At 29.3% G+C, this 12,687-nt stretch overlaps 1 protein-coding gene across 3 annotated transcripts in view; it reads right to left on the bottom strand.

Moving 5' to 3' along the window:
- LOC118194990 (ATP-binding cassette sub-family A member 2-like) overlaps nucleotides 1-12,170 on the bottom strand; it is a 194,361-nt gene extending 182,191 nt beyond the window's left edge. For all 3 annotated transcript variants that reach the window (XM_085823222.1, XM_085823221.1, XM_085823223.1), the window contains exons 1-3: nucleotides 11,821-12,170; nucleotides 9,646-9,739; nucleotides 3,208-3,319 (exon numbers count right to left, since the gene is read on the bottom strand). In XM_085823222.1, coding sequence (XP_085679348.1) covers nucleotides 3,208-3,319; nucleotides 9,646-9,739; nucleotides 11,821-11,886 — 272 coding nt within the window. In that variant the 5' untranslated portion in view covers nucleotides 11,887-12,170. The remainder of the gene's footprint in view (nucleotides 1-3,207; nucleotides 3,320-9,645; nucleotides 9,740-11,820) is intronic.
- Between the last annotated feature and the right edge of the window lie 517 nt (nucleotides 12,171-12,687).

The following is a 12,687-nucleotide window of genomic DNA, read 5'->3' as shown; positions in this document are numbered from 1 at the left end:
CTCTTCATATTTAATATGAAAGATGGCTAACTTTACGCAGATAAGACAGAATGTCTACATTTATATTACACAGATTCTTCAGTAGGAAAACTTTTAATTAAAAAGATAGCTTTCCAATAAAACTGTAAGAACACAATCTTGGTAGGTCTGCATGAAACAAACAGATAATCAGCAAGCATCTGTCTGAAGACAACAAATATATTTTAACTGTGAGGTTCTTGTGGCTTCCTTTTTACAAAGCACTTTGTTTATTTTGTGTTATCTGCATGTTAAATTTTAATCATTGATTAGATAGAAAGTTTCAAAAATTAAATGCCTCTTTATACATTTATGGACTTTGTTTATTAAATTGAGAAATCAATGCTAAGCAAATTCTTAGCATTAATTTTTCATTGAAATAGTTTCATGTTTGGCATATTACCACCTCTAAAAACCACTAGCGTTTCCAAGAACATAAATAAGCATAAGTATGTGATATCACCTTTTTAAAATGATCATCTTAAGAGAAAACTGAAGTTGTATGGAGCCAGGGATAGTTATCTTAAAAGAAAATTTTAGACACTTGTAAAACATTCACATAGATTCTTTATCCATTTCACACAGTATTATTTTAAATTCTAGGCTTTAATTAGTTCATGCTGGCCATTTCATGAAGTGGCTCAATTTTTGGGTTTTACTCATAAATACAATGATTATAACATATGACACTGCATATGAAAATATAGGAAATCCGCTCACGGAAAATGCTTTCCTAATACAATTACTTTTGGAAATGTCCTTTGTAATGTCACCTTAACAGAAAACAAAAAAGTCATCTTAGAGAAGTCTCCCTGTGTTCAGTACCAGATTTATGTATAAGCTGCACAAACTATAGCTCAGGGCTCCACTTTCTTGGGGCCACCTTCAAAAATTGTACTATATCCCATATTAAGGGAAAAAAATGTCTCATATCTAACATAAAGGACACCATACCTAAAATAGCTTAGGATCTCATCAAATCTAAATTCGGTCCTGCCTGTGTTTCCTTATATTGAAATGAGTAAAAGGGTATAATGCCTTAAAGTTCCAGCAAAATGCACACCATTACAGAAGGGAGGAACTCACAAACTGCCAAATTGGAATCATTGATGTTTCCATTTATGGTAATTTACTTTAGCAACATCACATTGCTGGTTAGACAGAAATGATTTGAGCAGTAATTGTAAAAGGAAAAGAGTTGCCTGCACTGTTCCCGTAAGATTTTCCTTATTTCAAAATTTTTGTTTTTCACATGTTATATTTTCATTTCTAAAACTGAGAGACTTTTTTTTAAATGTTAAATAGCAATTGGTTGATCAGATTGTGTCTTACAAAAAAATTATACTGGACAATCTTAGTATAACACCTACAGGAGTTTATCAATCAGCATTTAAAAAAATGTCCTTAAATATAAAATGCCATACATATACATGTCCCTTCTTAAATAAAATTACTATTTACATTTGAAAATTCATAACACTAAATCTTTATTAATAAATAAAATTAAAACTAAAAAAAAAAAGAGTTTCAGTTTTAGGAGGTCAAGCATTTGTTTCTGCATTTCTTTTTATATTTTAAAATGATATAAACAGAAAAAAAAGGGAAATACATAAAGAGAAAGGACTACATTTCAAAATTTCATCATCGACACTACAAAATTTTAGTTTGGATACAGATTGTAAAGTATGGATACAGATGTTAGTTTGGATACAGATGGAAAGAAGTGCAGTTAAAAATTTTACATAGAGGGTAGATTGTTTAAGATGATAATGAAAAATATTTCACAAATGAAAACAGAATTAGAAATAAATGTTATAAAGAAATGTTAGACTTCAAAGGAAAAAGTTAATGTCATTACGTTAGATTTTATCCAAAGATAACCTAAATAAGTCTTGGGAAAACTTAATTCTCTGCTTCACTAACATCAAGAAATTCATCTAGCATTATAAAGTAAGAATGTATCATTTTTCAATGCATACTGTTGATGTAATTGAACACACGACTTATATACATCTGAAAGAAATAAAAACATTAGTAGATCTTGATGAATAATCTGCTCTATAGTTGGAGAATATGCAGTCATTGCATAAGAAAACAGAAAAATGAATTTATGTTTCTTTCCCAACCTTAAGGTCAACTTTTATTTGAAATATTTCTGCAAATGAGATATTTTGCATTATCAATATAAATGGCTGTATACATTAACATAATAGCAACTATTTTATTGGAATAATACTTGTTTCAAAATGGATTCAAGACTACAAAAACATTTTTAATGGTTTATTTTTCTATACTCATTAGCAATATACTTTTATAGTACAGAAAATGAAAGATTTCATGCTCCCATGTTTCTAATATTTTCTTGTAACACAAAGATTTTATAACTGACTGAAACTGAAGTGGACAGCTGCATTGTTCATGTAGAATTACTAGGTTTTAGGCAATTGGAATTCTAATTTTCCTTCCACCAAACAACACTTTGATTCTATCAATGGATGAAGGTCTTATACATTATTTCAAATATAAACATGCGCAATTACTTCTGAAAAAGAATTATTCAAAAGCTGACATATGAAAAACAATAAAAGATGCTACAATACTTGATGCAAGGCATCTATTAGTTATAGCAGAGAATAGTATTTCCCAAGCAGTGACTGTCAATCTATTTCAAAATACAGGGCTTGTTAAAGCTATCACAATGCAAGAAATGGGTAAAAATGATTGGAGCTCATGAATTGAGCTTTCAAGCAAGAATTTCATTCAACAGACTTTCAAGACTTCTTATATATGGGCAAGAACATACAACAATATGTACAGAAGAAATACCTGATGTTGAAATAAAATGTTGAATATGGAAAGGGTAATCTGATGAGGAAGCATGTGCAAAGACTATTACTAAGAAGCCCTAGATTTAGAAGTGCCTCATTGCTTCTCAAATTAGTACTTGCCTGCATTAACTATATGAAAACACATGTTTATCAAAGTGCAAAAACATAAGAAAAGAAAGAATTTTTCTTTTCTAAAAAAAAATTCTTTTACAAAATACAAGTGCAAATTGCAAGGTTTAGCTTTTTTAATGACATTTCTATTTATAAATTCACGATTTTACGATCCATATAAACTCATAAAACTGAGAGTTTCCTTAGTTTAAACAAATATGATTTAGAAATATTTTGCAATTCAACTTACGTGCTGTTTGGGAAATGAGGAAAACCATCATCAGACTGGATGCCATTATCACAAAATGCTTGCATTATAGCAATCACACCAGCTGAGGGTAATGGATATGGAGAAAAGTTTGCTGATAAAATGAAAAATTCAATTATTCAAAAAATAATACAGAAAGTACCTATAATTCAAATTATATTAAATACAAAAAAAAAAAAAAAAAAAAAAAAAAAGAAAAGAAAATTTCAGAGATATAAGCAACCACAACAAAGCAAACATAACATACAATAACATAGTTTCAACATTGTCTGTTTGTCTTTGGATTACAAGACACAAAAGTGTGAAATTAATAGATTTTTCATTTTCATCTGTATCTTTAATGGTTACTGTATCTAAGTACAACTCTCATTCCATCTAACTGAAATAAAACTGGTTTATCTAATGAAGAATAATTGTGAAATCCCAACACCAGACAACCCGCTTTTGATAAAATATTTAACACAGAGCTCAAGAAAAATATATTCAAATGATCTAAAGAACTTAAGACTAAATACTGCAGGTCATACATAATGCAGCAATTTGAAAACTATACTGGTTACAAGTCCATTTTTTCGACTAACTAAGGAACAAAAATGAAAGAGTTTCTCTCCAATTTTTGGACTGTCACTCTGTTTAATATGGTGTTTAACGCAGCAAGTTGTCATAATGTTGAGACCATGTTTGATTCTCAGAGAAAGCATGGATGCTTATCAATTCTCTTTATGCATATATAATATTGATTACTCCCTATGGTTTATTCTTGGGTAGTATTCTTGGTGAAGAGACAGCTAAATGGCCAAAAAGTCTTAAAACCCACAATAAATACCTAATAAATAAATATCTGAACATTGCACAATTTTTAAAAAATTTGTTTGACTTTTTTAGAAATTTAGGTTAGAGTAGATTTAAGGTGCCGCTTTGATTATTGATAAATTGTTTCATTTATGGTAACCTGAGTAGTTGAATGTTATGGAAACCCTATTAGGACATAACTGGTTATGTGATTGCGGTGAATTTGAATGATGGGGAAAAGATTTGTAAGGTCTTGTGTCTATGTGTTGGTTACGAAGTACGTTGGTTATTCTGTATTTTACATGGTAAAATGGCTGAATGTGGTAAGATTAATATGAATTTCTGTACCATTTCAAACAAAAGGGAACAAAGTGTTTATTGACTGCTGTGTAAATGAAGGTTTACTTAGTAGTAATTATACTGTTTGTATGAAGGAAATGCGTATGGTCGAACGTCGGAGGATACCAGCACTACGGATGATATTTCTGACTCATTTTTGTGAATTTATGTGGCGATGCCAGTATACAGATTCTAGTTCAGATAATTTTTGGGAAGTTTTCGGATGCTGTCAAAGAATTTCGTTTGAATGAAGACATGAAATTTTGTAAATAAGGTAAGTGGATATTTCCTTTGTGTAGTGCTGAGATGAATTTCCTTTTTTATGTTATTTCATTGTCTGATTTAAAATGTAGTTTACTGGAGATAGTACATTTTTTGTTGGCTGCTCCTTTCACTTTTTAAGTGAATATAGATCAATGTGTAGATGGACAAAGGAAGTGTGCAATGCCTAGTTTGTGAAATTCTCTGATGTTTTTTTAAGTGAAAATAGGTCGATGTGCACATGGATACCGAGTCTGTGCAATTCTTTGACTTGTTATTCTGAATTTGTGTAGCGGCGATTTTTGCTACACAAAGCCACAATAACAAGTTAAAGAACTGCACAAACTTGGTGTCCATGTACCACCCCAAATCACCAATTATCGTCAGGGGGCACCCATAAATATATTTTTACCAAAAGTTAAGTAAATCAACCTGAATATGTACTGCATTATCTCAGTGGAAATGTACGACTGTTGTATTGAAAGATGCTGACTACATTTCTTCTGTAATTCTATCATGAAGGCAGTTGCATTCCAAAATGAAACAGCTAAACTAAGACCAGAAATTAGCAATCACTCCAAAAGCCCAAAACCAGAATCTGCTGATACAATATTCATCGTCTTAATCATGACAGTTAGGAGACTGACATTTTTGCAGCATTTTGTTTGGGTTCCATATACCCAGAAAATATATCAGAACAGAAATATTAGAGTTCCATACATCAGAAGTTTGAATGAAGACATGAAAATTTGTAAATAAGATAAGAAGAGTTGTAGAATTATTTGTTGATAAGCCCCTTGAATTTGAGAGGTTCTGATAACATACATGATTGCTAAAATCCCCTCTGGTCATGAAATTATGACTTTCGTAATGTTGAGTAGAGATTCAATATGTCATTACTTCTGTAGTGTCAGAGAATTTCGTCTCGCACCTCTTAACAGCTCCACTGTCAGGCATAGACTCTAGACTGAACTTGTGAAGCAACCACACATTTAATTCTTAGCTTTGTGTATTCTTGAATTTACGCTGCATATATTAGTTCATCACTTAACTATATATATGAAAGACACTACTCTAAATTACTTAAATGTAGACAGCTGCTTCGCATCAAATGGCTTAAGCATTTAGTCACAGAACTCGAAGTTCCAAGTTATAAATCTGGCTATGGGCAAAGCAGATATGAACAGTAAAATCCACAGGTACCCTCCATTATGAAACATCACCATTAGCAATTCTGCATTCCATTTGGTCTATAATACAATTATAGATGGAACCACAAGACTGGCCTAGGCTTAAACTAGCAGTGACAACCAATTACATCCTTTATTATATTGTCGCATTGGTGACCATATGAAGCTCTGCTGCTACTCCTCTGACACAGACAAGATACTACATCAAGCAAATGCTAATACTTTAAGCTTTTAAAAAAATATATGCATATTTGCTACTCAAAGTGAAGATATGAATACTTTAGTTTCAATGAAAATTGAGACGGTAGAGAAAGGAATTAGTTGAAAAATTTGAGAGCTATTTCTTTAATTTATGCCTGCAGATTTATATCAGTTTTGCTGTGTTGTTTCATATATTTATTATTTCTTTACGTAAGTGACATTATTAAAGACATAGAATAATGGTTGTCAAAGCCTACTTTAAAAAGAGATTAGACTTCCATTTTTCCACCCAAATTTTGAGGGAGAACACCCCAAGGGTGGTCCAGGAGTCTTCCACCAAACCATATTTGAGGACTTTTGGCTCACTACATATTTAGCGTGCCCGCATGCCACACAGACATCATACTTTTACAAACATCCATGTCTTATCTGGGATTCGAACCTGTGCCCTTCGGTACCACAGTAGGCTCTCCTAACCACTACACCATCTGAGTGACAGATTACATCTTGTAATAAGCAGAAAAAGTATATTTGTCTAGCGAACATATACAATGCTTTTAAACTTTAATATTGAAAAAAATTATCATAAGAAAGAAAACTACACAAAGATAATGCTGAAAAAAATAGAATTATTTTATAAAGATTAGTTGACTGCTGCATATTATTCCTCAGAAAACAAGAAAGTGCAATTAGGGATCACAAAAAGCCTAAAAACACATGAGGCTCATATACATAAGGATAATGGAAATTTTAGTTAGTTATAATCCAATTTTAATAAATAATACTGCTATGCTTTTTATTATAATTATACTAGGTTCAAAACAAAGCATATATATAAAATATGTGCTTTGTTTTAAAGCTAACATAATTAGCAATAAAAAATCACATTACAAATATCTAAGAAATCCTTCATTGCAATTTTGCTTGATAAAATGATACAATGGGGGGGGGGACTAGTAAATATGATACTGAAAGAAATTAAAATTATTAAAAACAATATCTGCATTTTTATATCAAAGGAAATTAGATTGCATTAGGACTTTCAGCACACAATTAAAGTTACAGAAAATTTAAGTAGCGTGCACGTAAATGAGCTTGAGTGTCTTGACTACTTCATCAATAGAAGACATTCTAATAAATGTGAAATAATACTCAGGTGACATGTTTCATGAAGTATTTATTTAGGGTTGCACATAAGAAATAACAATAGTGCAAGTAAACTATTGGAATTTGGCTAAAATAAATGTATAAAATTACTCTACATATAAATAAATTTTCCAGCAAAGTATTAAGAATACCGTAACAAAAATATATGTTCACATATTATTTTGTATAATCGATCAACAGTTTGAATTAAATTAATATTTAAACAAGGAGAAATATACTTGAAATATGCTGCTTATAACTTTTCCATTTAGTAATTTAATACCATGCCAGATATATATTCATATTTTTATATACTACAGAAAAGCAGTTATTCAGTACTTGGACTAGCTTTTCACAGTTAAAAAAAAATTACATAAATAAACAAAAAGGTTTTAAAATGTTTTGCAGACACCAAACAAACTCTTCTCTTTCTTTTTAAACTGAAGAGTAAATAATTAATGTCTCTGATAAGAAAACTGGTATTTTAAGTAATAAAATTATCAAAATAATTTTGTAATTAGGAAGGTAAAACATAAATTGGGTAAATTGCAGAATTGCCCACGTATTTGTTTGGCGCTTTTCATAAAAGTAAGAAGAATTGGATTTTTGTCAATTTTCTTTGACTTGCTAAGTGAAAATAGGTCGATGTGTATGTGGATAAAGGGAGTGCGCAATGCCATTTTTGTGCAATTCTGGGATTTTTTTTAAAGTGAAAATAGGTCGATATGTACATGGATACCAACTGTGTGCAATTCTTAAAAACGTGCCTAGCAGTGGGTATTTCTGCATTCTGTATTAGAATCTATAATCTATGTAAGGATTTCACTGGTTCAAAATATGTTCCGCACAGCTGCTTCTTAAAATAGTCACAGTTAAGTCACACTTAAAATGGCTTTTTAAAATTTTTTAATATGACCACTATTATATGCCTAGTAAACAAAACACTAGAAACTATTCGGAAACATTACGACATTTAGCTATCAATGTATGATAATCACATAACTTCTAAAATAAGAGTTCTATGTATTAGTGGTTTATGTTTTTCTTGTCTTAATTCTTTATTCATATTTTTATTTCAATAGGTAATATTTCAAAATTCAATAAGGAATTTATTTTAAGCTAAATTAACCCTCCGAGTGGCCCAGGATTTTGAATCTATCATGAAGACCTGTATTTAAAAAGCCATTTTTAGCTAAATAAGTATATTTACCTATTTTAAGTCTCTATTTTCATAAACTGATATTCATCAAGATGGCATTTATATTATTAATGAAAGTAAAAAAGCAAAATATCTTAAATTATAAGCTAATATATAACAAGTGACAAAAAAATCTCATGACTGGATACAGCCAGTCATGGTGCTCAGAGGGTTAATTTTGAAATTTATGTAGAAAATATTTTACAAGGTATGACAAAGTTCAATAAAGTATTCATAAACAATAAATTTTTACCTAAATCAAGAAATACATTTTATATTCCTCCAAAGTAATGTCTATTTATTGTTATGCACTATTGATGACTGTATGGTTTCTATGAACTACTGATGACTGTATGGTTCCTCAACACTGTGGGCAAAGTATTCCTTTGATTGCATGAAGAAATTTTGTCACATGGCTGAAATATCTAAAAATCTATTCCTTTTTGTGGCTTGTTTCAGGTATGGAAATGGAAGAAAATCTATGATTGCAAAATCAGGCAAGTATAGTGGATAAGCAAGAGCTATGTTTCCTCTACAGACCATAGACTGTTTCATGACAAATGCTACTGAGCATTATCAGAGAAAAGAAATCAAAAGATTACATTGATGTATTCTGGATCTATATGATGGATCTTTTTTAATAAATCTGCCTGAAAATAAGAGTATTTTAAAGATGCTGTTTTGAAGTCCATACACTTATTTCAGCAGACTTTCACAGATTTACCAAGCTTAAAACAGAACTATAAATTTGATCAATGTTCCATTTTACAGTCACTACTGCCCTTTTGCCTGTTACATGCAAAGTGGTTACTAACAGAAATCTGTTACAAATATTCCTATGCCACATTCAGATATGATTAAACACGATATATAGTATACTTTCAGTGCTTTGTTATTTGCCCACAAGTGCATGCCTACAACATATGAAATCATTCATCGACTATACTATCCTACCTTGTATTAATCTTACATAAGTTTTCAATGAGTGTTTTTCAATAAAGCATTTAATAAATTTGGGTTAAACTATATACTCATGCAAAGTTTATTAAAATCAACACCACATGCCATAATATTTAAAAACTTGCAAATCAGCAATAAAGGGGGGAAAATTATAATAAACTGCTTTTGAAAATATTGTATTTATTAGTTATCCTCGCTCCTACTTTCTCGGCAATAATGTTTTGGCAACACACACAAGTGACATTTAATTCCATTGATATATTCTGTAGAATTGATAGTTACAATTCTACAGAATGAAATACATGAATACAAAGAATAAAGCAATTTTCTTACAAGATTTTACAGGATACGCTGGTTGTTTTCTCCTTATTCCCAGTAAAATGAAGAACAAGACAAGGGGAATAAACAGCTCAAAAACAAGTACAACCTAAAAAGAACAGAAACAAATTTTAATTTTCATTCTATAAAATGTTCTGAATTACAAGAGTTTAATTAATATACTGAATAAACCATTCTGCATTCCATTCAGTAAATAATTTATTTTTCAAGAAATATGCAAGAATGTGAAAAAATTTAATTTGTAAAGCTTTTGATGGACCAAATATTGAGCCTCAAATGTTAGGTTATTTTAAATATTTCTCTGAGCTATACATATCACACCATTTAATAATTCTGTTCAGGACACAATGTATACTAGGACAGAATGTATAATTTGGAAGTATACTCTTTTAAAATTCTCAAAGTAAAATTTCAAATTTCAAGGAGAAATTTTTTTCTCCATAAGGCTAGTAGATCAAAATGTAAAAAATAAATATAATTCGTGGCAAAAAATGGCTACTGTCTGAAATCATTCCATAATAAAAAATGAAATTGGCAGAGATGTTTCTTTATTCCTTCAATAATAGTAATTTCTATATTTATAAATATACATAAAATATACAGTTATTAAATACAGTGAACCTGAAATTTAAATATACCTTTAAAATGCACAAAAGAAAATATTTTCTAATTTACCTTTTAGTGGTTGGATTTAACTAAAAATGCTTCACTTGAATAAATATTAATAAGCATGACAAGGATGAAGGAATGAGGTGGGGGAGATTATAACAAATGATATATAATTAATATAATACTTTGAATTATGATTAAAAGTATATTTTTTCAATTAATATCATGTGCTATTTTAAAAATAGCTGTAACTAAAATATTTATCTAGCTGGAATTTCATACATCTTTATTATATTAAAATTTGTCTAGTTTGAGCGGGGTTGCCTAAAGAACAGTTAAATTTTATATTTAAAATTTTTCATAAATAATATTCTTTTTAAATCGAATTAGTTTGGCTGTAAAACTAAAAATTATTTACTCTTCTTTATTTCAACATGATTTTCGCTATTTCTCTATTTATTTTTTATGTTAAGAGATTAGAAATTTTATTATTGCCCTTAATCTTCATCAACAAACTAATATACAAATAAACAAAATATACATTATTTATTTTGCTGCCTTTAATGAATCAATATTAAATAATATTTCAAATATCTTCAGTAAATAAATAGTTAACATTGACCAATAAGGCAACAGCAATGTATTTTGAAAGAAAGGCAAGTGGTAAAACTAATTTTTTTATCAATAACTTAATTTTAGAAAAAAAAAATAATTTCAGCTTTGCCCCCCCTTTTTTTCCCTCCCCATATTCAAATCATATAAAATACACATCTTATACAACAGTCCATTTTTAACAGCTTTATTTGAAGTTATCTATTCTTTTAATTTAAGAACCTATTTTAATAAATGAATGCTAATTATGAAGTTCACTAATTACCTAAAATAATCAAATTAAAAAAATAGCTTGAATATACAACTTAAATATTTAATGCAATACCATTCTGAAAATATCAGTTTTATATCAAATTAGTTACAATAACCTTTTCCATTAATATCTTTTAAATGCAGTTTTTTGAAATTTTTACACAAAAATCCCTCATTTGCACATTTACAGAACTTTTTCCACTCTTATATTTAAAAAATCAAATAAATAAAAATTTTACAAAAAAAAATTGAGAAATCTTTTAAATATTGAATTTACATACAGATTCAGCTTCTTGAATTTGACAATAATTGTAAAAACGACATTTTGTAAATTCTTGCAACTTTATAATCAGATATTATTGCTGGGTTATGAAAAAACTTCTGATAGCCGACTTCCACAACTTCCGAATATAATTATTGCAGAAATGAATGACTGAAGTTTTAAGAACTAAATTAAAAACATTTTAATAAATTTCGAGAGTTTTAAAGGGAAAAAAAGACCCAAATGCACATTAATTAAAAATAAATAAATTGAAATGACAATAACATTTTAATAAAACATGAATATATGTACATTTTATGTACAATACACAAATAGGAGATAAAAAATTAATCAGAAACTATAACTGAAAATCCCAAGCTCAAAAAAATCTAATGACAGTAAAACTTTTCGAATTCTCCTGAAATTCTTCTTACCGGTTTTCTCTTTTTTAAAGTAAAGTTTTTCCACAATAAAAGTTTCAGTTGTAGACATATACCCATAATGAATTATCTTAATACTGTTACGGGCAAGAAATGTCAGAATAAAGATATGTAGAAGTACAATGTCAATCAAGAAGCACCACTCTCAATTTTTGATATTTTAAAGCCATACTTCTTTTCAAATTCTCAAATTTACAAATCATACCAATGAATTAAACAACAAATGCACAAAAAAAATCGATGTCTGTTTTCATCAAACCACACGTATGATTTTATTAAATATTTCTCAAAACACTTATTTCAGCCAAGAGCCTCTCTCACACTCCCGCACACAACAGCTAAACAGACACAACTTCTGTTTTGATTTCGCAAATCGTATGAAAACAAACTAAATGCCAAGTTGCCAGGTTCAAAGAACTTCTCACAATAAATATAGCCACAAAAAGTCTATTCTAACGGAGGGGGAAAAAATTAATCAATGATATATTTTTCCCCTAAGACATCCGCATTTGCATGTCGCTATTAGTTTATCATTATAGTTTGTTGGTAGTTTTATAATTAATTTTACTGGGAGTCCGAATGATCAGAACGTCGCCGATAAACATCCTTTGTCTTAACACATCCTTTTATAAATGTAAACCTTACTTTATTTTTTTAATCAAATTAATTCAGGAAAACTTCCGCATTAATCGAAGATATTTTGCGATCCAAATCAGTTGAAGCTAAGATTTTAAATTGTTATCGTAAGATAAATAACACACAACTGAAAAGTTCACATTAATTTTTATTATACTTTTTTCTTTGCAAGATGTTTTGGTACATAAAAATATCAAAGCTGAAACATTTACTTAGGGAATACGT

The sequence above is a fragment of the Stegodyphus dumicola genome, chromosome 9 (assembly GCF_044657685.1).
Source record: "Stegodyphus dumicola isolate Sdum_Otavi_A_Nest chromosome 9, ASM4465768v1".
Classification (NCBI taxonomy): domain Eukaryota; kingdom Metazoa; phylum Arthropoda; class Arachnida; order Araneae; family Eresidae; genus Stegodyphus; species Stegodyphus dumicola.
This window is presented reverse-complemented; position numbering and strand designations above follow the sequence as displayed.